The sequence below is a fragment of the Prionailurus viverrinus genome, chromosome A2 (assembly GCF_022837055.1).
Source record: "Prionailurus viverrinus isolate Anna chromosome A2, UM_Priviv_1.0, whole genome shotgun sequence".
NCBI lineage: Eukaryota > Metazoa > Chordata > Mammalia > Carnivora > Felidae > Prionailurus > Prionailurus viverrinus.
The window spans coordinates 6,696,907-6,720,295 of NC_062562.1; the positions used below are offsets into that span (position 1 = coordinate 6,696,907).

The 23,389-nt window shown below is 52.0% G+C and overlaps 1 protein-coding gene, 1 long non-coding RNA gene and 1 other non-coding gene across 3 annotated transcripts; 2 read left to right on the forward strand and 1 right to left on the reverse strand.

Annotated features, from left to right (window-relative positions):
- Positions 1-3,596: 3,596 nt before the first annotated feature.
- On the forward strand, positions 3,597-3,669 carry TRNAK-CUU (transfer RNA lysine (anticodon CUU)). The gene has a single exon. It is a non-coding gene; the product is annotated as a tRNA-Lys (tRNA).
- An 8,013-nt stretch (positions 3,670-11,682) lies between these two features.
- On the forward strand, positions 11,683-18,796 carry MRPL4 (mitochondrial ribosomal protein L4). The gene is made up of 9 exons (XM_047829734.1): positions 11,683-12,036; positions 12,122-12,188; positions 12,275-12,425; positions 14,341-14,392; positions 15,325-15,442; positions 16,326-16,432; positions 16,530-16,639; positions 16,718-16,794; positions 17,930-18,796. The coding sequence occupies exons 1-9, from the start codon at positions 11,962-11,964 to the stop codon at positions 18,073-18,075; spliced, it is 903 nt and encodes a 300-aa protein (XP_047685690.1). The 5' UTR covers positions 11,683-11,961; the 3' UTR covers positions 18,076-18,796.
- LOC125150223 (uncharacterized) lies at positions 18,327-22,775 on the reverse strand. Its single transcript, XR_007146275.1, has 3 exons — positions 22,621-22,775; positions 22,093-22,203; positions 18,327-18,686 (listed from the first exon to the last, which is right to left on the reverse strand). It is a non-coding gene; the product is annotated as an uncharacterized LOC125150223 (long non-coding RNA).
- Positions 22,776-23,389: the final 614 nt, after the last annotated feature.

The following is a 23,389-nucleotide window of genomic DNA, read 5'->3' on the forward strand; positions in this document are numbered from 1 at the left end:
GATGTTCCACAACCTGTGCTCAGAATATCCAGAATATTGCAGGCAGAAGAAACTGGTGAATTTCCTGGGAGAGGAAGTGAAAGATGGGGATAGGGCACGGGAAGGAGGCTGCTTTCATTCTATGAACTTTTGATTTTTGATTTTTTTTTAATGTGCACATGTGTCCAATGCCAATAATAATTGACTGCTATAGGGGTGCCTGGGTGGCTCAGTCAGCTTAGTGTCCAGCTCTTGATTTTGGCTCAGATCATGATCTCAGGGTTGGTGAGGACAAATCCCACCTCCAGCTGTGCACTGCACTGACAAGGCCGAGCCTCCTTGGGATTCTCTCTCCCTCTCTCTCTCTCTCTCTCTCTGCCCTTCCTCTGCTTGCACACAGGCTCTCTCTCTCTCTCTCTCTCTCTCTCTCTCTCTCTTTGAAAGGTTCAGGGCACTTTCTGTGTGTATATCATACTTCAGTAAAGAATGTTGAAGTGCAAAATAACAAAAAAGGATATCTGCACTCCTGTGTTCATTGCAGCATTATTCACAACAGCCAAGATATGTAAGCAACCTAAATGTTCATCAGTGGAGGAACTGATAAAGAAAATGTGGTAGGGGGTGCCTGGGTGGCTGAGTCAGTTAAGCGACAGACTTTTTTTTTTTTTAATTGAAAACAATTTTTTTTAATGTTTATGTCTGAGAAAGAGAGAGGGAGAGAGAGAATGATCGGGGAGAGGCAGAGAGGGAGGGAGACACTGAATCTGAAGCAGGCTCCAGGCTCTGGGCTGTCAGCACAGAGCTGGAAGAGGAACTCCAACCCACGAGCCTTGAGATCATGGCCTGAACCAAAGTCTGACACAACACAACCGACTGAGCCAGCCAGGCGTCCCAAGCGACAGGCCCTTGATTTCGGCTCAGGTCGCGATCATACATTTCACGAGTTCGAGCCCCATAGTCAGGCTCTGTGCTGACGATGCAGAGCCTGCTTGGGATTCCCCCTCTTTCTAAATTCCCCCTCTTTCTAAAAATAAATAAACTTAAAAAAAAAAAAAAAGAAAAGAGGGGCACCTGGATGGCTCAGCCGGTTGAGCTTCCGACTTCGGCTCAGGTCATGATCTCACAGTTTGTGGGTTCGAGCCCCATGTCGGGCTCTGTGCTGACAGCTCGGAGCCTGGAGCCTGCTTCGGATTCTGTGTCTCCCTCTCTCTCTGCCCTCCCCTGTTCATGCTCTGTCTCTATCTGTCTCAAAAATAAATAAACATTGGGGCGCCTGGGTGGCGCAGTCGGTTAAGCGTCCAACTTCAGCCAGGTCACGATCTCGCGGTCCGGGAGTTCAAGCCCCACGTCAGGCTCTGGGCTGATGGCTCGGAGCCTGGGGCCTGTTTCCGATTCTGTGTCTCCCTCTCTCTCTGCCCCTCCCCCATTCATGCTCTGTCTCTCTCTGTCCCAAAAATAAATAAACATTGAAAAAAAAATCTAAAAAAAAATAAAATAAAATAAAATAAATAAACATAAAAAAAAATAAATTTTAAAAAAAGAAAAGAAAATGTGATATACTTATTATATATATATATGAAATATATATATGTAGAAATATATAGTGGAAATATATATATAGTGGAATTTTATATATATAACATATAATATATAACATATTTATATAATATTTTATATAACATATTTTATTTTATATATAACATATATATTATAATATATATATATAATGGAATTTTATTCAGCCACGAGAAAGAAGAAAATCCTGCCATTTTCGACAGCATGGATGAACCCGGAGAGATTACACAAAGTGAAATAAACCAAGGAGAAAAAGATAAAACTGCTTCGTATCACTTATATATGGAATCTAAACAAAACAAAACAAGGTCAAACTCAAAGAAACAGAAAGTAGGAAAGTGGTGGTTGCCAGGGGCTGGGGTGGGGAGGGGAAAGGGGGAGATTAGTAAAAGGGCACAAGTTTGCAGCTGTACGATGAACAAGGTCTGAGGATCTAAGGTCAAATGTGGGGACTCTGCTTGCTAACACTGTGATGTACAGTTGAAATTTGCGAAGAGAGTAGAACTTAAATGTTCTCGCACACACAAAGAATAAGTATGTGAGATGATCAATGTGTCAGTTAACTAGCTGTGAATCCTTTTTTTTTAATTAAAAAAAATTTTAAGGTTTATTTTTGAGAGATAGACGGGGCGGCGGGGGGGGGCGCACAAGTTGGGGAGGGGCAGAGAGAGAAGGAGACACAGAATCCGAAGCAGCTCCAGGCTCTGAGCTGTCACCAGAGAGCCCAATGTGGGGCTTGGACTCACAGACGGTGAGATCATGACCTGAGGGAAGTTGGGCGCTCAACCGAGTGAGCCACCCAGGCACCCCAACTAGCTATGAATGAATCCCTTTGGAAGGTATACATATATCAAATCAACATGATGTACACTTTACATATCTCACGGTTTTATATGTCAATGATACCTCAAGAAAGCTGAAATTAAAATTAACAGGGGGGCGGATGCCTAGGTGGCTCAGTTGGTTAAGCGTCTGACTCTTGATTTCTGCTCAGGTCATGATTCACTGTCGTGACATGGAGCCCCGTGCTTGGGATTCTCTTTCCCTCTATCTCTGCCCCTCCCCCCACCTCAAAACAAACAAACAAACAAACAAACAAACATTAAAAAAATAATTAAGGCTGCTTGATACGCAGACAATGCAACCAATAGAAGAAGAGGTTTGGTACACTCTTCTGTATGTATGTTATACTTCATAAAAAGTGTTGAAAAGCAAAGCAACAAAAAAGGAAATTAAAATTGATCCATTTCTGCCTATTATAAAGTAAAAATGGAGGAGTCTTGATCTGAAACTGTCTTCAACGTATTAAGTTGAAAAAAAACCACAATGTAAATCAGTTTGCATTGTAGGCCTGCACGTCCAGGTGTATTTATAAGGGCTGTATAAATACACACACATTTGCCTGCGGGCCCACGGGCCACCTCCCGGAGAAGGCACAAGACACTGGTCACAGCGGTTACCCTCAGGGCAGGGAGCTGGGGGCAGAGGAACAGGTGAGAGGGGCCAGATTTTTATGGTGTACCCTTGGGGGACTGTTTGAAATTTTTAGTTCATGGTACCAATTTAAAAAATTGAGGGGCACCTGGGTGGTTCAGTCGGTTGAGCATCCGACTCTTGATTTCGGTTCAGGTCATGATCTCACGTTTTGTGGGATTGAGCCCCGAGTTAGGTTCCTTGCCGACAACATGGAGCCTGCTTGGGATTCTCTCTCTCTCTCTCTCTCTCTCTCTCTCTTTGTCTCTGCCCCTCCCTTGCTTGTGCTCTCTCTCTCAAAATGAATAAATAAACTTAAAAAAATTGGCAAGGGCATGAAAAATCAAATAGGTGACAAGTCACCAGACTTCTAGTCATAAAATTGTTCTTGTAAGAAAAATAAATAAATATTTCCAATAATATAAGTAATAACATGACAAATAAACATACTGATATTATTCAACATCTTGCTATTAAATAAATTTATATTAATAATACACTTTTTAAAAAGAACAATATATTTAACTTATGAATAAAGAAGTGAGCATTAAGAAGCAATACGTTGGGGCACCTGGCTGGCTCAGTTGGTAGAGCATGAGACTCTTGAACTCAGGGTCCTGGGTTCAAGCCCCACGTTGGGCATACAGGTTACTTAAAAAAAGAAAAAAGAAGGGACGCCTGGGTGGCTCAATCGGTTAAGCGTCTGACTTCGGCTCAGGTCGTGATCTCACGGTTTGTGAGTCTGAGCTCCACGTCCGGCTCTGTGCTGACAGCTCAGAGCCTGGAACCTGCTTCGGATTCTGTGTCTCCCTCTTTCTCTGCCCCTCCCCGGCTTGCACTCTGTCTCTGTCTCTGTCTCTCTGTCTCTCAAAAATACATAAACAGAAGTTTTTTTTAAAGAAAAAATCAATATATTATGCTATGTATATGTATGTGTATATGTATATGTATGCAGCATATATATTCATAGAATCCTCAGTACTAGCTCTGGCTATGCCCCGTTGCTGGTTTCTGAGCCTGACAGTCTGACGGAGGAGGCAAACCAGACAGTTCTAACAAAGGTGGCAGGGCTTTGATGGGGAGATAAGAGAACTCAGAAAATGACTGCTCCTTTTCCTGAGGTCATTTTCAGCGTCCAGTCACTGCCAGGCCAGATCTTGGGGTGCCATCAGACCTCAGCAAAAGCTCACTGAAACCCCTGCCGAGTGATGTGTATTGCGTGTTGCTCGCACAACCTCTAGAAACCAGGTGTTCAACCCACGGGGTACAAAACACAAAGAAAACTGGGTCCTCTCCTCACCAGGGAGCTATCAGAGCGGAAATCTCAGCCCTGTGGGGACCTGAAGGCTGGGGAGGAAGTGCCCCCCCCCCCCACTTGCCCCGGCTGGCTCAGCACTTTGCCACACCTCCCCAAGGGACCTGCAGTGGGCGGGAATATCAAGGCCACAGACATATCCGGCTGTCTGTAAGGGGATCATGGCTCCTAGACAAAGGTGATGTCCCTAGGGACGCGCAGATACACCAACAGACAATTTCCGCCTCCCCCTCACCCCCTACCTCCCGCTTCTGGGTCAACTCAAGGTCTTGCCGGTCAGCTGAGGGAATGGCTTTGGAAAGAGAACTGGGAAGCACTGTAAGCCTAGACTTCCTGATGGTCTGAGAGGTCAAGGGGAAAGTGGAGCCCTGCCTAGGGGGCCCCTGAATGAGAGGGGGGGGGGTGAGGAATGAGTGAAATGGGGCCCCCTTTTCTTGGGGAGCTCCCAGGCAGGGGAAGAGAGGAGAAGGAAGAAGCTTGGACCAGCCTCCACTAATTACAGGGCCCCTGACAATAATGGCTAACGCTCCCCTCAACACAGACCACCGCGCTGGGCCACGACGCTTCGAATCGTCACGCCTCCAGCAAGGTGGTATTATTCTTCCGATCATCCCACTGTTTTTAATAGACCTTATTTTTAAAGGTTTTTTTTTTTTTTTAATCTTTATTTATTTTTGAGAGAGACAGAGACAGAATGTGAGTGGGTTAGGGGCAGAGAGAAGGAGACACAGAAGCAGGCTCCAGGCTCCAGGCTCCAGGCTCCGAGCTGTCAGCACAGAGCCAGACGGCGGGGCTCAAACTCACTAGCTGCGAGATCATGACCTCAGCCCAGGTCGGACGCTCAACCGACTGAGCCACCCAGGCGCCCCTATAGACCTTAGTTTTTAGAATAGTTTTAAGTTCACAGCAAAACTGAGGGGAAAGTACAGAGACTTCCCATATATCTTCTGCCCCCACATAGATACAGCCTTCCCTCTTGCATATGCCCACCGGAGTGGCCCATTTGTCACAACGGGTCATCCAGGGTCCATGGTTTTTTTACACTGGCGTCCGCTCTTGGGTCCAGACGAACGCGTAGTGAATGTAGCCACCGTTACAGTGTCGCACAGAGTAGTTTCACTGCCCTAAGAATCCTCTGTGCTCGGCCTCCTCGTGCCCCCCTCCCCACTAACTCCCGGCAAACCCCTCCATTTACTGCCTTCATAGTTTTGCCTTTTCCTCATCTCCCCATTTTAAAGATGACGGAACCAAAGCAGCAGTGGTGGGATTTGCCCTCTTGCTCATCCTGCGTTCCGCCCTGGCTCCGAGGCAGTGGCCCCCATCCCTGCCCCAGCGGGTGGAAACAGAAGGGCAGTGCTTACCACGCGCTTACCGCTCTGGACCACATCCCATCGCTGGTGAGATGCGGAACATTCTTCTCCTTGATCCCTCCAGCCTCCCTGGGCCTCCACTGTCCTCCCCAACCCCCCGCTCTTGGCTTTTGGCAGGAGGAACTTCGTGAAGAGAAGTGTCTGAGACAGGTCCCAAGCTTCTCGTCATCACCACAGCGCTGGGGGAAGGGGCCCCAACTGCAGAGAAGCTTTCCAGATGCTGATCTTGGCAGACACTGGGGCTGCAGCCGCCTGGTCTCACCCATAGGCTCGGGGCCCACTCTCAGCTTCGGGGATGGGGTGGGAAGGTTCCCTTTGGAAGCCAACCTCTGATGCATCCGCGGCAGATACAGTCTTGGCCCTTCCGGCCTAGGAAGGGGGGCTCTCTCTTCTGGAAGAGGGAGGCAGGCGGTTAGGGGAGAGGGGAGCGTCAGAAGTCTGTTCCGCAGCAGGCCCACCCCCAGCATAGTAATAAGAGCCGACTTATATATATAATGCGCCCGTTATTGTCCTGAGTGCATTGCGAGTGTCAACTCACCCAAAGCTCACGGCAGCTCCCTCAACCAGAGAATGGATAGACATAGTATAGCACTTACACGGGAGACCACTCAAGGATATAATCTTTGCAACCACTAGCTTCCAAAGTGAGGAACTAGGATATTAACAACACGGATGAGGGGCACCTGGGTGGCGCAGTCGGTTAAGCGTCCGACTTCAGCCAGGTCACGATCTCGCAGTCCGTGAGTTCGAGCCCCGCGTCGGGCTCTGGGCTGATGGCTCGGAGCCTGGAGCCTGTTTCCGATTCTGTGTCTCCCTCTCTCTCTGCCTCTCCCCTGTTCATGCTCTGTCTCTCTCTGTCCCAAAAGTAAATAAACGTTGAAAAAAAAATTTTTCTAAAAACAACACGGATGAATCTCCAGTGTGTTATCAGGAGGGAAAGTAGCCAAACCCCACATACTATATGATTCCATTTCTGTGACATTCTAGAAAAGGCCAAACTGTAGGGGTGGTGAACAGACTCATGGCCGGCAGGAGCTGGGGACGGCCTGAAAGGGCACAGTGGAGGGGTCCCTGGGGTGGCTCAGTCAGTTCTTTTGTTTGTTTTTGTTTAATTTAATTTAATTTTTTTAAATGTTTATTTATTTCTGAGAGAGAGAGAGAGACAGAGCATGAGCATGAGCAGGGAAGGGGCGGAGACAGACGGAGACACAGAACCCGAAACAGGCTCCAGGCTCTGAGCTGTCAGCACAAAGCCTGATGTGGGGCTTGGACTCACGAGCCATGAGATCATGACCTGAGCTGAAGTCGGAGGCTTAACTGACTGAGCCACCCAGGTGCCTCAAGCGACCAACTCTTGATTTCAGCTCTGGTCATGATCTCACTGTTCGGGAGATCGAGCCCCTCGTTGGGCTCTGCACTAAGTGTGGAGCCAGCCTGGGATGCTCTCTCTCCCTCTTTCTTTCTGCCCCTGTCCTTCTCTCTCTCTTGAAATAAATTAACATTAAAAAAGGTCGGGGGGGGGGTGGGCACCTGGGTGGCTCAGTTGGTTAAGGGCCCGACTCTCGGTTTCAGCTCAGGTCACGATCCCGTGATTGGTGAGTTCAAGCCCCACATCGGGCTCTGCACTCACCGTAGGGAGCCTGTTTGGGGTTCCCTCTTTTCCTCTCTCTCTCTGCCCCTCCCCCACTCCTCTTTCCGTCTCTCAAAATAAATAAATAAACTTCAAAAAAGGGGGGGCGCACAGTGGAAACAGTTCTGTATGTGGATTGTGGTAGTGGTTGTGTGACTATATATGTTTGTGGGAGCTTGAAGAACTGTACACATAAATTGCATCTTAAAACAAACAAAACACGAATGCCTCACGGCTGCCTTACATCAGTCAGGGTCTACGCAGGAGACTAGAAATATCTCAGACAGAGGGGATTTAGCACAGGGCCTGGTTACATAGATGAGACACCGAAGTTGGGGAAAGGGTTAGACTATTTAGAAATTAGCAGGTAGGGAGGCCATGTCCAGTGGGAGAAGCCGCCAGAGCAGATGGGGAGAATTACCCTGTCCCCCTGCCCCCGTCCTCCCGCCCTCCGATCTCCCCTCAGTGCCTGCCGTTGGCTAAATCTGAGCAGAAGCCACTGGGCTAGGAGCTGGTGTATGCGAGGGGCAGCCCTGAGCCGTGGGGCCCAGCAGAGCAGGGAACGGATGATCTGAGGGCACACAGGCCTACGGCTCACACAAACCACGTGAGGAAGAGTAATTATAGGCCCATTTTACAGAGGAGGAAACTGAGGCCTGGAGAGTGCAGGTGCCCTGCCCAGGGGTTCAAGCCCCTTTTTTTCTGCTCTACTTCCCATCTGGATCCAACTGAAGGGAACCGAAGGCAATGGAAATGTCTATGCAAATCAGGCCCATCCCCAAGGGCTGGTGGGGCGTGCTGCGAGGGGAGACTCCCCCTGCTCCTCGTGGTGCTTGGCGATTACCCACAAACTGAGCTGCAAACGAACACACAGCAGATGTTCTGGCAGTGATGAGGGAGCAGCTCTCCCCAGGAGGTCAGGCCCCGCCATCAAGCCTGCACCCATGCCCTGCACCTCCTATCTGACAGCTGCCCCCAATATTCAATCCTTGACCTCCGGCCTTTGTGAAAAGTCCTGCACAGTCCTGGGGGACTAGGAACGGCCAGATGTTTGGGGGAGGGGGGTCCTCCAGCTTCCGGTGTAGGCTCCCTAAATTGCTATCATGCCCATGGCCAGCAGAGATCCTCTCTGGGTTGCAAGGCTGACATCTGCCACATGCCACTGGGGACAGAGGTCACCTGCAATTGAGCCTTTGATCCACAGGAGTGGGCTAGAAACATCAACCTTTGACCTCCACCCAGGTTTGGGCCAAAATGGTCAAACTTTGAGCCTTGCAGTATGCAGGTCTCAAGGTCATTACCTCTCTTTCATTAAGGCTCACAATCAATAGGCTGGTGGGGGATTCCTGTGCAAACTTCTTTCTCTACACCACGTTGGTTCCATCCGTTACTATGTACTGAAAACACACCGGGTGCTTGGCACCCTTCTTAGCAATGAGGCCCAGCAGTGAAAGAAATAAAGACCTGGTCCTCCAGGAGCTGATGTTCTAGTGTTGGGGCGGGGGGGGGGGGGGAGGCAAGAATCAAGACAAAGAAGAACATGATATGATCTGTTAGAATGTGGAAGATATACAAGAAACAATGATATTGGGAAGTCATATGAGGAATGTGGGGTAGGAAGGGAACAGTGACCTTAGACCCAATGTCACCTGAGAAGGTGGTATTTGAGTCAAGATGTGAAGGAGGTGAGGGAGTGAGTCATGTAGATATTTAAGGAAGAGAGGTCCAGGGAGAGGGAAGCGGCAGTGCAAGGGCCCTGAGGCTGGCATCAGATTGACAGGTTCTGGTGAGAAGATCATTGTGGCCTAAACCACAGAGTGATAAAGGGTGAAGGTGGAAGGAAGGGAGGACAGGACCTGCAAGGCCTTGTGGGCTGCAGCGAGGAGTTTGGCTTTTGCTCAAAGTGAAATGAGAGGCCTAGAGAGAGGGTTCTGAGCAGAGGAGGGACGTGATCTGATGCAGGAGTTTCCAGCCTCCTTCTGTGGTGGGAAAAAGACTGTGGGGAGTAGGGAGGGAAGGAAAGAGAACTCTGACCCTTCACACAGCTCTGTAGGGAAGGGTTTGTGTATACCCCACTTATAAGAATGAGGAGACCAAATTCTGAAAGAGCTAACCAGTTGCCCAGGGACACCCAGCCAACTAGCGACACCCCCTAAATTTGAACCTGTGTCTATGTGACTACAGTGTCATTGGGTAAATGATCTTTTTTTTTTCTTGTACCTTATGTGCCTGTGGCATCCAGGGGAATGGAGATCTTGAGACCCAGGAGACAAAGGGAGGGCTTTCTCTGTTTCCGGTAAGACCCCTGCAGCAGGATGATTAGGAAAGGAATCCACTCAAGAAACACGTCCTGAGCCCCTACTGTGTTACAGAGCAAAATTTCCGTCCTGGGGGTTTATATTCTAATGGAGGAGACAGAGAAAAAGCATGAAAACCCAGGAAATTACAGAGGATGTTAGAAGATAAATACCGGTGGGAAAAAAATAAGACAGGATAAGGGCCAGGAGTGGGGGTTACAGTTTTGAATAGGGTGTTCAGGACAGGCTTCTCGGAGGAGGTGACGTGTGAGCAAAGAATTGAAGGAGGTGAGAGGTAGAGCCATGTGGAGCCCTGGGAAAAGTATGTTCCAGGATGAAGGAACAGTGTGAAGGCCCCGCAGTGGGTTCAACTTGAAGGAGTTGCCATCAGGAAGGTCCAGCCGGCCGCCTCTGAGCCCTGCCACTCTCTCCCCACTCCTGGCCTTTGGAATCCTGTTTTTTCAGTCTGGAACACCTTTTCTCCTCTGGATGAACTCCTGATGGACCCTCAAACCTTAGCTCTCAGGTTACAGCTTTAGGGAATTCACCTCTGAGATCCCTGCCCCCAGGGGTGAAGAGTTCTTCCTCTGGGCTTCCACAGACCCTGTAGATCTTCCTTCCCCTGTTTCGATTCTTCAGTCTTCTGCACTGCACTGTATCTTAGTGTCTGCTGGATTTACCTACACAGTACACAGTAGGTGCCTAATAAATCATTAAGCAACTAAGTACTGTTCCATCGTTTGCTACATGAAACCCAAACTTCCCGGCAGAGGACAGACTTGTAAATCTGCCTTTGAAATCATAAACTGGTTCTGGGAGGAGACACATAGCTGTAGTAGCGGCTTTTGGGAGAGAACAGGGAGGAGCAGAGGTCAGAGATTGGAGGAGACATTTCATTCTAGTTATACTCTTGTAATTGTTCACATTTTCTTTACCCGGTGTGTGAGTCACCTACACAAACATAAAATGAATGAATAAAATTCTACAACATGAAGGATTTAAAGACCTTTTTCAATTACAAGGTGGGTGGAGCTTTAAATTCACATCCACAATTATTCTAGCAGGGATAAAGTACACAATGAAATACATTGTAAATTTTTGTTGCTATTACACAAAAATATCTATGATACATATCAGATGCAAAAAAAAAAAAAAAAAGCGCCCACATCTTTAGCACAGCATTCAAGTCTTCCGGGGTCCCCCTCATCCCTGCCTTGGCTCTTGCCTTGTTTTGATGACAAAACTTACCTTCAATAACAATAATAATAACAATAATAATACCCCTTTAAGTGTTCACTTTGTGCAAGGCAGGGAGGGCTTGGCCTTCAACACTTCATTCAAGTCTCACGACCTCTCCATTTTCCAGATGAGGAAACTGAGGTTGGCTCCCAGACCACGTTCTAGGCCACTGAGCTCCCCTCCTGGTCCAGGGCACCCTGGCAGCCGGGTGTTCAGACTTGGCGAGGCAGCGAAGCGAGGGGTTCGTGACGCCCTCTGGAGGTCGCGCGGGGTAAGTGGCCAAGAACCTAAAAATGAACATTTGCGTTTCGGTTGTAAGGATGCGCAACGAGGGAGGGAATCCAGGATCTGCGGACTCCCCACTTCGCTCTGTTTTCGGAGAGCGGTCTGACAGTGGACCGCACCCTGGCCTAGGAGGCGGAGAAGACAGACCTAATCTTTGGTTTGAGAGGGAACATACCCCTGCTCTGGGGGATCTGAGAGGAGAGGCACGGTCCCACAGGCTCAGTCCTAAGAGCTTTCTGTGGGAGATAAGGACCTGCACTTAAACACACAAAAGCACGTTATCGGAAACCCCAAAACCACCTCAGAAATTCTAGGAAGATACAGGGGACGCGGAGGGGAATGGAGGGCGTGACCGACACCAAAAGGGTAACGGTTATTGGTCATGTTCTCTTAAAGCCTGCCCCAGAACCGCCCAGCCATAGGCGGGGCCACTTTGCCAGGCTTAACGTTCATTGGCTGAACGAGGAGGGTGCCTTTCGGCGCGGAGGTCTCATTGGCTGGATTCCTGCTCTTAGGGGGCGGGACCCCCAAAGAAGAGCTGGGCGTGTTGAGGGGGCGCGGCTATTTGCTGCAAGTCGCGTTTCCAGGGGTCGCAGAGGGTCCTTTAGGCCAGGCGTGAAAGTTGGGGCTTGGGGACTAGTCTTGGGGCGGAGATGGAGGCACGCCGGGCCAGGCCCCGCCGTCTTCGCTCTTGCACACTCAGCTTTCCAGCGCCGAGCCGAGCGAGGTGGGCGGTGTCGCGGGAGTGATGTCATCACCGGGCGTCGCGCACACCGAGAGGAGCCGTGACCTCTCCGCATGGGGAGCTGCGGGACAATGCTGCAGCTAGTGCGGGCCGGGGCGCGGGCCTGGCTTCGGCCCACCGGCTGCCGGGTGAGGCCCGAGACTGGGGACGGGATGGGAGGACAAAGGTTGGAGGTTCCGGGCGTCGTCGTTCACTCTCGTGCACGGTTTACAGGGCCTGAACGCGCTGGCGGAAGAGGCAGTGCACCCGGTGGCGAAGCCAGAGGCAGTAGTTAGCGCGGGTGAGGTTGTCAGGGTCGCCCTAGGAGGGGCGGCGACCGGGAGCCCTGACGCTCGGTCCTGATCCTTGACCTCCCAATCGCTTCAGGTCCCCAGGCGCCTGTGCTGCGCAGGTGCGAGCTCCCGGTCCCCGCGACCCGGCGTCCGGTGCAGGCCTGGGTGGAGTCCCTGCGGGGCTACCAGCAGGAGCGTGTGGGTCTGGCCGAACTGCACCCCGACGTTTTCTCCACGGCGCCCAGGTGAGTGAGTGAAATGGTGAACTGAGTGCCAGAGGGATGAGACGCGGGGCTTTAGGAATCAGGATGATCTGGGCTCGAGCCTCGGTTTTTCCACCTGCCAAAGGGGGATATGATGATTTTCCCAGCTACAGAGTTTTGTGAGGTTGAGATCTAAGAGGTAACATCTCCAAGGAGTTAAGTGACTGAGTTCAAATCCTGCCTTCCCCTCTTATGCTTCAGTGTCCCCATTCTATGAAACCTCAAGAGTTTGCTGTGATGATGAAGCGAGTTAATTCTGGCACAGCAGAAGTTCTATAGATACATTGATTATCGTTGCTGTTAATTGAGTTTTGTAAAAATGAGCAGGACGATGGTTAAGCCCTTTCTATGTGCCTGGAATAGCCTATTTGCAGTTTGGTTAAGCAGACCATCATAGCAACCCTGGGTTCAGTTATTCCTGCTTTGTAGATAAGAAAACTGAGAACACAGACAGGTTAAGAAATTTGCTTGGCGTCGCACAGCTTGTAAGATTTAGAGCCAGGATCTCAACCGTGTGTGGACCGACTCCTTGGGCTGGGTTATGGCTTGCTAAAGCATATGATACCTCTGAAGTGCATCATATCTGCCACATAATAAGTGCTGTTTATTTATTACTATTACTGGTATTGGTATGGTTTGCCCCCTACTTTTCCAGAGTCTCAAAGTCTCAATCTAGTAGAGGGTGACAAAATTAAATTTAAAACAACATGGGGCACTTGGGTGGCTCAGTTGGTGAAGCATCCAACTCTTGATCTCCGCTCAGGTCATGATCCCGCGGTTCGTGAGTTTGAGCCCTGAGCTGGGCTCTGCGCTGAGAGGGCAGAGCCTGCTTGGGATACTCACTCACTCTCTCCCTCTCCCTCTCTCCCCGCCCCCCCCCCCCCCCCCCGTGCGCTCTCTCAAAATAAATAAACTTAAAGAAATTAAAAACAACATATTTTGCTTATTCTGTAAATACTTAGGGAGCATCTGCTATGTGCCAGATTCCATTCTAGGTGTTGGGAATACAGCAGTGAATGAGCGCCAAGGTTGCCAATGTTGTTTACAGTCTAGAGCAGGGGTCAGCAAACTTCTCCCGTGAAGGGCCAGATAGGAAAGTATTTTAGGCTTTGCAGGCTATAACGTCCCCATGGCAACTACTCATCTCTGTGGTGGAGCACAACAGCAGCCACAGACAGTTTGTAAGCAAAAGCGGAGTTGTGTTCCAGTAAAACATATTGACAGGAACAGGCAGCAGGCCAGATTTGGCCTACTAGCCATAGTTTGCCAACCCCTGGCAGACTACCCTGGCAGTCGTGTCCGATGTAGCCACGTAACGCCAATCACACGTATAACTTAAATTTTGCTAGTAGCCACGTTTAAAAAAAAAAAAAGAAGAAACAAGGATTTATTTTCTTTAACCTGCTGCGTCTACAATATTGTCATTGCAACACATGGCACTGGCCACACTTCAGGCGTTCGATGACCACGCCTGTGACCAGTGTCTACTGAATGGGGTCACAGGGCTAGAGAGGCAAAGCAGCCCATAAAGAGGGTGGCAATGAGTAAGTTGGAAGCCTAGGAAGAGAGTAAGGTACTGGGAGAAGCAGGAAGAGGTGGCCCTCTTCCTAGCAAGGAGGCTCCTCTCAGAGATGTTGTTTGGGGCCGAGAAGGGACCAGCCAGGGGAAGAGCATTTCAGGCAGAGGGAACAGTGGGCGCAAAGGCATGGAGGCTGGACCCCATCTCACAGAATGGAGATGGACCGGGCCTGGAGGTGGTGTGAGATGGGGCAGAGGGGGCGGGGGGCGGATCACACAGGGCCCTGGCACTGAAGGGAGGAGCCCCTGTTTGCATCTCGTGAGGTGGCGAGGACTTCGGTTGGAGGGGGGCCTTTCACATCCTGTTCGTTCTCCACAGGATGGATATCTTGCACCAGGTTGCCATCTGGCAGAAGAACTTCAAGAGAATTGTGAGTGCCCGGGGGGGGGGGGGGGGGTGCCGAGGGAAGCTCCTGGACTGCTAGGCTCAGGCCTTCTCTTCTCTCCTGAACCATTCACCAATGGGTTACTTGCCAGGTGTTTTCTGAACACCCATTGTGCATTAGGTGAGACACTGTGCTAGTGGACAAGACAGGCACGATCTCTATCCTCGCGAAACTCGTAGTCTAGTCGGAGAGGTGAACTTGAGTCGAGTAGTCATGCCTGTAAATACATGATTAGGGAAGACGTCCCAGAGGAAGAGACATTTAACCTCGGGTGCGTAGTAGGTGCTAACTAGGTAAAGGGGGGCAGTGGCGCTAACGGGAGCGGCACATGCAAAAGTCCTGCGGCAGGGACAGAAGGGAGCCTTGTGTGGTCACAGAGGTCAGCAGGAGCGATGGTGAATAGTTTGGAGTTTTTGCCAAGTGCATTGAAGAAGCCGTTATCAATCAGGATCTCTTTGTTTCCCTCTGCTTATCTCAGAAATCTAGGGAGTCCTCCTCCCTGGTCCACCCTGGTCCTAGAAATGAGGTCTACAGCCTGGCATTGGAAATCCCTCACCCCATACCTCTCCCCGATTTTCTCGAGCCTCTGCACACACCTTTCCCTATGCCACACCTTCCTTTCAGTTGCCACCACATTGAAATCATTCAAAAACTACTGAGCGCCTGCTGTGTGCCAGGCAGCAGAGAGGCTGCTGACATTCTGGAGTGGATGAGGGAACTCTTGATTTCTTTATCCTTCACTCCCTCCCGAAGTGCTGTGTGCTTGTCCCGGCCCCCTAATCTCTGTGCCTCCTGCCGGGCTCCCCAGCGGCAGCCCCAGTATGCCCGGCTCACTGCTGTATTCCCAGGCCTGGTGCCTTTAAGCCGCGACATGTCTGCCTCGGGAACCTGACCCTCTCCTTTCTTCGTGCCCGCAGAGCTACGCCAAGACCAAGACTAGGGCCGAGGTGAAGGGTGGGGGCCGGAAGCCCTGGCCACAGAAGGGCAGTGGGCGTTCTAGGCATGGCAGCATCCGCTCCCCGATCTGGCGAGGAGGTGAGCGGGGCAGGGAGGGGAGGGGCCCTGGGTGATTCTGCGCACACATCTGGGGTGATATCTCGTCAGTCCCATTCCTTCTACCTGGGCAGGGGCAGCAGGACTCAGGCCCACGGACCTCACTGCCCATGTGCGGATCAGAGACCTGAGAGTCCACCTTCCCAGCCCTCCCCAGCTCTGGCCTTAGCGTCTCTCATCAGACTATGGCCACAGCCCCTTTTGGCCCTAACTCCCGTCTCACTTCTCGTGGCCCACACTTCACACAGCACCCAGGGTGCTCTTCCTAAACCTCCCAGTCCCTGTAGCCTTTGTGGGAAGTCTGAGCTCCCTACCTTGGCATTCCAGGCACGGGTGCCTGCAGACCCCCCCTTGTCCCTCCACATCCTCTCTGACCAGACACAGCTGATTCCGTGTCCTCTCTCACCTCCCGTGGCCAATGCCTCTCATCCTTATGATGTGTTTGGGCTGTGCCTCCCCCAGGAAGCCCTCCCTGACCTCCTTTGGGCCCCCAGCCCCCAGCAACTCCTCGTGCCGCTCCGAAAAGAATAGCCCCGATTCCCTCTGCCGTTGAGCCTGTGTCTGAATATGAATGACATGAGGGCAGGGCTCCTGTCCATCTTGTTCCCTGCTGCACTCCCAGGGCCCGGAAGAGGATCCTCACTCAGGGTTTGACAGCTGAGGAAATCGAGGCCCAGTGAGGCACAGTCACCTGTCCCAGGTGATCCTCAATCCAACATCCCCTCCCCATCTCTACCCGAGGCCCTCTCCTCTTTGCCGGTTCCGTTTGCCTGCGGGCAGCCTCCCTACACCAGCCACCGTGACCGATTTCTGCCCCCAAGCCCAGCGGGGGTCCTCACCTGTTCGCACACCTCTGTCTCTGCAGGAGGCATTGCCCACGGCCCCCGGGGCCCCACGAGCTACTACTACATGCTGCCCATGAAAGTGCGGGTGCAGGGCCTCAAGGTGGCTCTGACTGTCAAGCTGGCCCAGGTACAGGCCCGATCCCGCCAGGGGCCGCAGGGGTCCTAGGGTGTGGGCTGTGGGGGCCGAGCCGTGGGGGGCTCAGACTGTCCTTTCTTCCTAACAGGATTACCTGCACATCGTGGACTCCCTGGAACTGCCCACCTCGGACCCCCAGTACCTGACGGAGCTGGCCCGCTACCGCCACTGGGGGGACTCCGTGCTCCTGGTGGACCTGTGAGGGTGCGGGGAGAGCAGGGGTGGGGGTGCTGGGTGCTGTCCTCTGCCGCGCTCACCTTCTGGCCTCCGTTTCAGAGCACACGAGGACATGCCTCAGAACGCCGTGGCCGCCACCTCCGGGCTCAAGACCTTCAACCTGATCCCGGCCGTCGGTGAGCAGAGGGCCCTGGTTCTTCCCCCTAGGCCCCCAAGAGTCCATGGGCCAGTTCAAGTTCGATACCTGCCACTCACTCAGCAGCTGAGTGGCCTTGGGCAGTGGCCACCCTCCCCCAGCCAGCCCTCAGCTTGCCCAAATGGAGTGTCGGGAAAATGGCATCCTTAAGGAAAGGCTCTGAGGTTGCGTCTGTCCCGGCTCGGGCCTCAGTGCTCGGTACAGAGTAAGCGTGAGGGCTGCCGGCTCTGCTCATCTGGCTCCTTAGTCAGAGAGGCTGCGAGGTGAGATCCATCCCACCCGTCACTACCTTGACTCGGCCCCGAAAGCTCTCTCTTGGTGTCCTGATTGAGGTCTGGCTGCCTCCCCGACAGCTGCTTCTGGGGTCGGGGGTGGGGGTCTCGTAGGCACCTTGGCACGAGAACTCCTTCCTTCCCGTGGCTCAGGCCACAGAGCATGCCGTCACCCTCTGCTCCCGTCCCTGCTACCTCCCCCTGTCAGCTCTGAGTTTAAACATATCCAGAATTCGACCACTTCTTTCCACCCAGCACCCCCATCTCCCTCCTGGACTGGCGGGGTCACCTCTGCCCTGGTCCCGGGTTCCTGCTCCGTTCCGCACTGTTCTCCCCTGCGGCCACCAGAGGGCGCCCGTGCGACCTGAGTCCAGCTCCTCCCGCCTCTGCCCCCAGTCCTCTCCGGGTCCCACCTCCCTCTGGGTCAAAGCCCAAGTTCTTCCCGAGGCCCACAGGATCCCGCACGACTTGCCCCATCCTCTCCCTGCCCTGGCCAACCCCCCCCCACCCCCTCCACCTCCCGACTAACCGCAGGCGCACAGGCCTCCCACAGTACATTGTTTACACATCTGCTGTGGTTATGGTCAGTGCCTCCCAGCATGAGGTGGGAATCACAGCCCGAGCGCAGGGCAGGGCCAGGCACGCAGGAGGCTCTCGATGACAAGTTGGGCTGAGGACAGTCCCTTGCCCGGGGTCTTGCCATCAGTGAGCAGCTAGACTGCAAGATTCGTGACCCCACGCCAGACCATGGTGCCTCTATAGTAGGGGAATATGGGAGGGAAAGGGACCCCGGGTGTGGTAGGGCACCCCAGCCTCGACTGCACCTCTCCCCCTGCCTCCCAGGCCTGAACGTGCACAGCATGCTCAAACACCAGACCCTGGTCCTGACCCTGCAGACGGTCGCCTTCCTGGAGGAGAAGCTGCTCTGGCATGACTCCCGCTACACGCCGCTCTACCCCTTCCGCCTGCCCTACCGGGACTTCCCCTGAGCCGTGACCCTGTGCACCTCAGGGCCCATCGGCCGCCCTCTCCCTGGACCGCTCCACGCGGGCGCCTGCTCTGAGCTGGGCCAAGCCGCCGGCGGGCCTGGGAGCCTTGTGCCCACCCCGTGAGGGCAGAGCCGCACCGCCCCAACCCCCCCCATCCCAGTAGGGAGCTGAAGGCCACACAGAGTGGCTGAGCGGCGTCACTACCAGGAAGAGGCGACTTGGCAGACAGCCCGACTGAACTTTGGCCCCCATTTTCTCTTTCATTTTTAAGATCAATTTTATTTTTTAATCAAAGGAGAGAAACAGAACAGCACATTGTCATTTTGTAAATAACTCCACGTGGCAAGTCAAGCTCTTTCCGGAGTGCTAGGCGCTGCTGGGTACCTCTCCTGGGGACAACCTCAGGGCTGTCAATAGCAGCGACACAGTCAACTTTCCCAGGGCGACTCAGACTCGAGGAACCAGGGGCACTGCTGTCATTAGGAGCCTGCTCCTGGTGCGTCCCCATTCCCAAGCACTGGCACCAAGAATTCACGTCCCTGATGGGGTTTGTGGTGCCATTGGTCATGGTCCTTCATGCCAAGCAGTGGGTTTAAGTCTAAAAACCGGATCTAAAAATGGGAAGTGGAGACCTGAGCTGTCGTCATAATGATTTCCCCTAAGCAGAGTCTGAATCCATGTGGTCTATAAATGAGTGAATAAACACGTTTTTTTAAAAACACCAAACCGGTATCCTAATGCTTTTTTCTCTTCTATTTACAAAAAAAAAATTTTTTTAAGTTTTATTTCCTTATTTTGAGAGAGAAAGCACGAGCAGGGAGGGGCAGAGAGAGAGAGAATCTGAAGCAGGCTCCACACTCCGCGTACAGCCCAGTGCGGGGCTTGAACCCACAAACCACGAGAGCATGACCTGAGCAGTAACCAGGAGTCAAACAGCCAACTGAGCCATCCAGGCACCCCCTCCCTTTTTTAATATTTACTTATTGTCATGAGAGAGTGCGCAAGTGGGTAAGGGGCAGAGAAAGAGAGAATCTGAAGCAGCCTCCGGGCTCCAAGCTGTCAACACAGAGCCCATCGCAGGGCTTGAGCCCACGAACGGTGAGATCATGACCTGAGTTGGACAGTTAACCGACGGAGCCACCCAGGCGCCCCCCCAAACCGGTATCCTAACTCTTGAGTCTGCTGTTTGCTCCCCCAGTTAATCTTTAAAAACAGTCCTAACACAGACTGCGATGTGGTCAATCTCTTTAAAGTTCTCCAGAACTGCCACCTGTGGATGTAGGCCCGGCCAGGCCAGGTGGCCGCGGTGACCACCCATGGGCTGGGCTGCCCCTGGCCAAAAACATCTCTGGAATGCCTCTCTAGGGAGTGCCTTCAGAGCTCATAACACATTCTTTGAAAATCCTCTGCGGATACAAACTTTGATCCTTTAAGGCACCAGATTTGACCAAGTAAAAAAGCCACTTGGAGCCAGTAGTTAAGAAGGGGTGCAGAGGGCGGGTGGGAAAACATTGCTTGGGCCAAAGCCAAACTGTTAACCTACCTCTCCCTGTGCGTCTGGCCGGCCACGCGGGGACACGAGGCTTCGGGTAAGACCCAGCTGTTCGGACGGTGCCCAGACTACTGTAGAGCTTTCTAGCCACAAGTACGGCCGTGGAGTTATCTACCTTACAGCGGTCAGGCAACAGCAAGGCCAACCTCTGCCCACATAGACTGTGAAAAGAAGGGTCAGAACCTGTCCCGCCGCACCGGAGACCCCAGCCAGACCAAGGATGGAAAAAGGCATTAGGAAAACGACCTGATTGGGGCGCCTGGGCTCTGTGCTGACAGCTCAGAGCCTGGAGCCTGTTTCGGATTCTGTGTCTCCCTCTCGCTCTCTCTGCCCCTTCCCTGCTCGTGCTCTGTCTCTGTCTCTCTCTCGAAACTAACCATTAAAAAAAGGAAAAAAAACACACAGAAAATCCGATAATTAAAACGCGCTTTCCAATAATCAGGAGGCAGTATGAATATGTACACATTAGTTTTCCAGCACTGTCTTAACCAAGTACCACAGCCTGGGGGAGGTGAAACAACAGAAATGTACTGTCTCATGGTTCTAGAAGCTAGGAATCTAAGATCAAGGTGCCAGCAGGGTTGATTCCTTCTGAGGCTGTGAGGGAGAGTCTGTCCCAACCTCTTCCTTCCCCTGGCTTCTGGGCATCTGCTGGCAAACCTTGACGTTACATGGCTGGTAGTCATTCCAAGGTATGCCCTCATCTTCGAATGGCAATGTCTCTGGGTATGTGTCCAGGTTTCTCCTTTTTAGTTTATTTATTTTGTTTATGTATTTATATGGGGGGGGGGACAGGGAGAGAGGGAGAGAGAATCCCAAGCAGGCTTTGCACTGTCAGCGTGGACCCCGACGTGGGGCTCGAATTCATGAACCATGAGATCACGACTTGAGCCAAAGCCAAGAGTCAGACACTTAACTGAGACACTCAGGTGCCCCTGGGCACCATCCCCCCCCCCCCGTTTTTTTAATGTTTACTTAATGTGCACGAGCAGGGGAGGGTGGATCCGAAGCTCAGTGCTGACATCAGAGAGCCCAGTGTGGGGCTCGAACCCATGAACTGCGAGTTCACGACCTGAGCCGAAGTCGGACGCTTAACCGACTGAGCCACCCAGGCGCCTTAGATTCCCCCCTTTTATAAGGACGCCAGTCATGTTGAGTTCGTTCCGCCACCCCCCCCCCACCCCAACCTCATCTTAATCATTCCCAGATACTGAGGATTAGTGCTTTTTTTTTTCTTTTTCCTTGCAGGAAGGAGAGACAGTTGGACCCATGATTGCCTGTGTTTGAAATTCTCTATAATAAGCCTTTCTGAAAAGAGAGAGACGGGGGCGCCTGGGTGACTCAGTCATTTGAACCTCCAACTCTTGATTTTGGCTCAGGTCACGATCCCAGTGTCGTGGGATTGAGCCTCACATGGGGCTCTGTGCTGACAGCACAGAGCCTGCTTAGGATTCTTTCTCTCCCTTTCTCTCTCTGCCCCTCCCCTGCTCTCTCTCTCTCTCTCTCAAAAATAAATAAAACTAATAAACATTAAAAGAGAGAGAGAGATGGGGGTGCCTGGGGGGCTCACTTGGTTAAGCGTCCAACTTCAGCTCAGGTCATGATCTCGCAGTCCGTGAGTTCGAGCCCCGTGTCAGGCTCTGTGCTGATGGCTCAGAGCCTGGAGCCTGTTTCAGATTCTGTGTCTCCCTCTCTCTCTGCCCCTCACCTGTTCATGCTCTGTCTTTCTCTGTCTCAAAAATAAATAAACGTTAAAAAAAAAAAACAAAAAAGAAAGAAAGAAAGAAAGAAAGAAAGAAAGAAAGAAAGGAAGGAAGAGAGAGAGAGAGAGAAAGAAAGAGAGAGAGAAAGAAGGAAACTGAAAGCAAAATCGAGCCACTGGGGCTGGGATCAGACTCCCCGGAAACACAGGGGTGAAAGGCAGGCAGCTTTGATGGTGGATTTAGGGTGTCTACTTATTGGGGGTCGGCACGGAGGCCCACTGGGTGGGGATGAGGGAAGGGCCACAACCAGACCAAAGATGTCCCCACTCCAGTGAAAGGGTGTCTAGGAAAGAAAGCCTCAGAGCACCTCCTCCCAAACACATACCCACCAATCCACCAGGAGTGGATTAAAGTTAATGCACTGCTGGGTCATCCAAAGAGGGCAAAGCCTCCAGCTGCCATGTCCCCACCCGGGCAGGAGGGATCCAAAGGCTAGTGAGAAGGGGCGAGGCAGACAGAAGAGTCGACAGCAGAGAGACCAGACCCTTTCTCCCCTCCACCGAGGCCTCCAGCCTGGAGAGGGCTCCCATCCAACGTTGAGCCAAGTTCAGAGATGTGACTATGACACCGACCTGAGCCTGAGTCCCGGGCAGAATTCTCAGCCAGGGGGTGGGGCAAGGTTCCACCACAGAATAAAGGGGCGAAAGAGGAAGCGAAGTTGTGTTTTGACTGAGATGTCAACAACATGAATTTCTGCCTTACCAGCTAGGGCTGCGAGGACGAAATGTGATGTATCGACCAGATCGGTGGCAACACAGAGGAAATGTGTATTTCTGCCTGGGAAGTTGGAGGCGAGATTCTCAGAGCTGAGTCCTAATGAAACAGACACAGCGACTGCTACTACCCGTTCTGGCTGTGTGCTCGTCAGGCGCTGCATCCACACTGTGTTAGCGGAACCCCATGGCCGCCCTTTGAGGTTTGGGTTACCATCCCATTCTACAGCTGAGGCCATCAAGGCGCAACCAGGGGAAGGGGCTTGCTCAAGGTCACAGCTTATGACAGGGGCTGTCAGCATCCTGACCACAACCCTTGACACCTGCTGTCCCACGCACTCCCCCCAACCGTCAGTGCCGCAGGACCATGGTGGGTTTGTCTGCTGGGCAGGTCAGAAGAACTGGGGACCCACAATGATACATCACTTCCTCCCACCCCATTAGGATGGCAATAATAACAGTAATCACACAACAGAAAATGGGGGCAAAATACAGGAATCCCTAAAATGTCACTTACTGGATGCCAGTGGAGCTTTAAAAAGCCTTCTGTGCCTGGCTGGCTCAGTCAGTTGAGCGTCCCACTTTGGCTCAGGTCACGATCTCGTGGTTTGTGGGTTCAGGCCCCCCGTCGGACTCTGTGCTGCCAGCTCAGAGCCTGGAGCCTGCTTCAGATTCTGTGTCTCCTTCTCTCTCTGCCTCTCCCCCACTTGTGCTCTGTCTCTCTCTCTCAAAAATAAATAAAATGTAAAAAAAAAAAAATTAAAAACAGACAATAGTATCGATGAGGATGTGCAGAAAGAATTCTAAAAAAAATTTTTTAACGTTTATTTATTTTTGAGAGACAGAGACAGAGAGACAGAGCATGAGCAGGGATGGGGCAGAGAGAGAGGGAGACACAGAATCCGAAGCAGGCTCCGGGCTCCGGGCTGTCAGCGCAGAGCCCGACATGGGGCTCGAACTCACAAACCGCGAGATCATGACCTGAGCCAAAGTCAGACCCTCAACCGTCTGAGCCACCCAGGCGCTCCCCCCCCAAGCAATTGCATGTCTAAGTATATTCCCGAAAGGACTGAAAAAATGTTCATACCAACACTTGCGCATGAACGTGCATAGCAGCATGATTCAGGGTAGCCAAAAGGGAGAAACAACCCAAATGTCCATCAGCTGGTGAATGAATAAAGCAAAGGTCCTATCTCCATACAATGCAATATTATCCAGCCCTAAAAAGAAATTCAGTATAGGGGCGCCTGGGGGGCTCAGTTGGTTGAGTCTGACTCTTAAAGTGG

Coding starts and splice junctions, on each gene's coding strand:
- MRPL4 (XM_047829734.1), top strand. CDS start 11,962: ATGGGGAGCTGCGGGACAATGCTGCAGCTAGTGCGGGCCGGGGCGCGG. Junction 12,037..12,121: donor TTCGGCCCACCGGCTGCCGG/GTGAGGCCCGAG, acceptor CACGGTTTACAG/GGCCTGAACGCGCTGGCGGA. Junction 12,189..12,274: donor AGAGGCAGTAGTTAGCGCGG/GTGAGGTTGTCA, acceptor CAATCGCTTCAG/GTCCCCAGGCGCCTGTGCTG.